We start from the raw sequence: 2,251 nt of genomic DNA on the forward strand, positions 1-2,251 counted from the left end.
ACGTCTATTTCACAGTTTTAGTAGCCTTAAAAGCAGACATAAAGGGCTAACATACAGAAAATTAACTTTTAACAGAGACATAAGGTTTTTGTTGTTCATTTTGTAAAGTGTAAATGTAACCTTCCAATCGTTATTTTTATTAATTAAGACGAAAAACATTTTCGTGAACAACCGTTACTATGAATATGTCCTCCTGGATGTGGTGCTTCCTTCACGAAAGCTAGCTTGACCCCGTCGTGTTTCTCCTAACGCCTCCCATCCAATATTTCTCTGAAGAAGAAGACTTCCGGTGGTGTGTCATGGCGGTGGCATGGTGAAGCCTAAACAGAAAAGGGAAAAATTACTCGCCCCCTTTTCGTCCTTTTTCCCCCACATACGACACGGGGACAGCTTTTTCATTCATAAATAAAAGCCCGTGAGGACCGGCCCCGTAGCTTTGGATCTATTTTAGCCGTTACCGGCCATGGCGGCTCACAAACCAGTGGAGTGGGTCCAGGCCGTGATTACTAGATTTGATGAGCAGGTAAGATGGTTTGTGATTCACTGGATGGGTGTAGCGAGCTTTAGGTAGACCCGAGGCCCCCTTTTTACTCCGGATCAAAGTCCCACTCACACACACACACCAGCCTCCATTAAAGAAACAGCTAATTTAAGGAGTGTTTATTCCTTTCTCCGGGATCGTTTTTGTCGTTTTTTCCGGATGAAATGTGAGCTGTGTTTCTTTTCCCAGCTGCAAAAACACTGATGATGAGTTCCTTTTCTTAGCTAGCAGCAACCTCGTCTCCACGATCAATTAGCAGATGCATCCCGGGGATTTGGCCCCAGTAAATTTGTTAAATAATGCACAATAAAGCAATGTATCCGGACACATTGCACGTTAAACGTCCGTGTGTCGTTTTTTTAAAGTGCCCTAGCTAAACGTTTTCTCTTGTGCCAGGCTAGGTGGCTAACGTTAGCAGGCCTATAGCTATCTAATGTAAACAAATAAGATGTGAGTGTTGCTAACACGCTGTGTTCATTGTGAGTGAATGAAACCACGAGTATTACAGGTGAGAGCTGCTTTCTAGTGTCTAAAACCACCGCTGTCAGGTATGGCAGCTGAGACTACCACAATAAAAGCTTTATTTTCTATAAGGAATCTAGTTACAGGTACACTTTACACGACCTATTATTTTATTTGCTTATATGTTGAAACTGTACACATGTACTAGCTCAGATATATCATCCATGTTTGTAAAAACTTGTTTAATTTATAGTAACCATAGAGATAGAACAGGAGTATTCCCATTGAAATGTATGTGTCAGAGTGGCGGCCATTTTTAAAAATGTGTATTGTTGCCATTGCGACCGTTGTAGCAGGCTAACCAGCTTACAACATGTCATTACGACTTATACCAGCAGTGGAGTAGTAACGTTAAGAAGTCAGAGTAAATAATTCAAATTCTAAATAAATTAATATACATATTGCCACGTTAAAAACGTAGAACATACATATTGCTATCGCCATTTGACAGCTTTTTGTTTGGCATATTTCTTGTAACCAGTGTAGCATTAAAGCATGGGTGGAGTCAGCTTGCTAGCTGGCTGACTAGCATACAGTTGGCGAGTTAGTTAGTGTGCTGATTCCACCAATGCTTTAATGCGACACTGGTTAAAAAAAAATAAGCCAAATAATGTGCTGGTGGTCAGCTCTGGGTCTAACGGTCCCTCCCGCTTAAAAAGATGAGCTAACTAGCTAGCTAGCCATCCGTCTCTGGATAACACTCTAATGGCCCTTCTAATGTGTGTTGTCATCATAGCAACTAACAACAATCTCCACTTTCTACTCCTATTCTGTTTCTATTCTCGTAACTAGGAATGCTAGTTTATATATATTTTTCTTACTGACGCTAACCGAACATTAACGTTGGTAAAAAAAAAAATGCTACAACTCCTGAACACCCAAGGTTGGCTAACCTTTGAGGTGGACTTGCTGTTCTCAATTTCAGATTTTTTATATTTTCTTGAACTGGTTAGTTAACACTTGAACGGTTAATTATTAACATCCATATTTGTAACATTAAACTCACAGCCTTAAACTGAAGAGCTGCTGTAATGGTCACGCTATATTTAATAAGTACAAATGGTAGATAAACATAATCTTTAACTCAGAAGAGTAACGCAGACGGTCTGTCTGCGTTACCAGAAGTCTTTGTTGTTTGAAGGTGTGTGTGTGTGTGTGTGTGTGTGTGTGTGTGTGTGTGTGTGTGTG

General features: G+C 40.3%; 1 protein-coding gene across 1 annotated transcript in view; it reads left to right on the forward strand.

Moving 5' to 3' along the window:
- Positions 1-268: 268 nt before the first annotated feature.
- Positions 269-2,251, forward strand: part of LOC116377197 (neurofibromin-like) — an 11,141-nt gene continuing 9,158 nt past the window's right edge. Inside the window, exon 1 of the mRNA XM_031838775.1 lies at positions 269-523. Coding sequence (XP_031694635.1) covers positions 464-523 — 60 coding nt within the window. The 5' untranslated portion in view covers positions 269-463. The remainder of the gene's footprint in view (positions 524-2,251) is intronic.

The sequence above is a fragment of the Anarrhichthys ocellatus genome, unplaced genomic scaffold (assembly GCF_004355925.1).
Source record: "Anarrhichthys ocellatus isolate YVR2014 unplaced genomic scaffold, GSC_Weel_1.0 scaffold1006, whole genome shotgun sequence".
NCBI lineage: Eukaryota > Metazoa > Chordata > Actinopteri > Perciformes > Anarhichadidae > Anarrhichthys > Anarrhichthys ocellatus.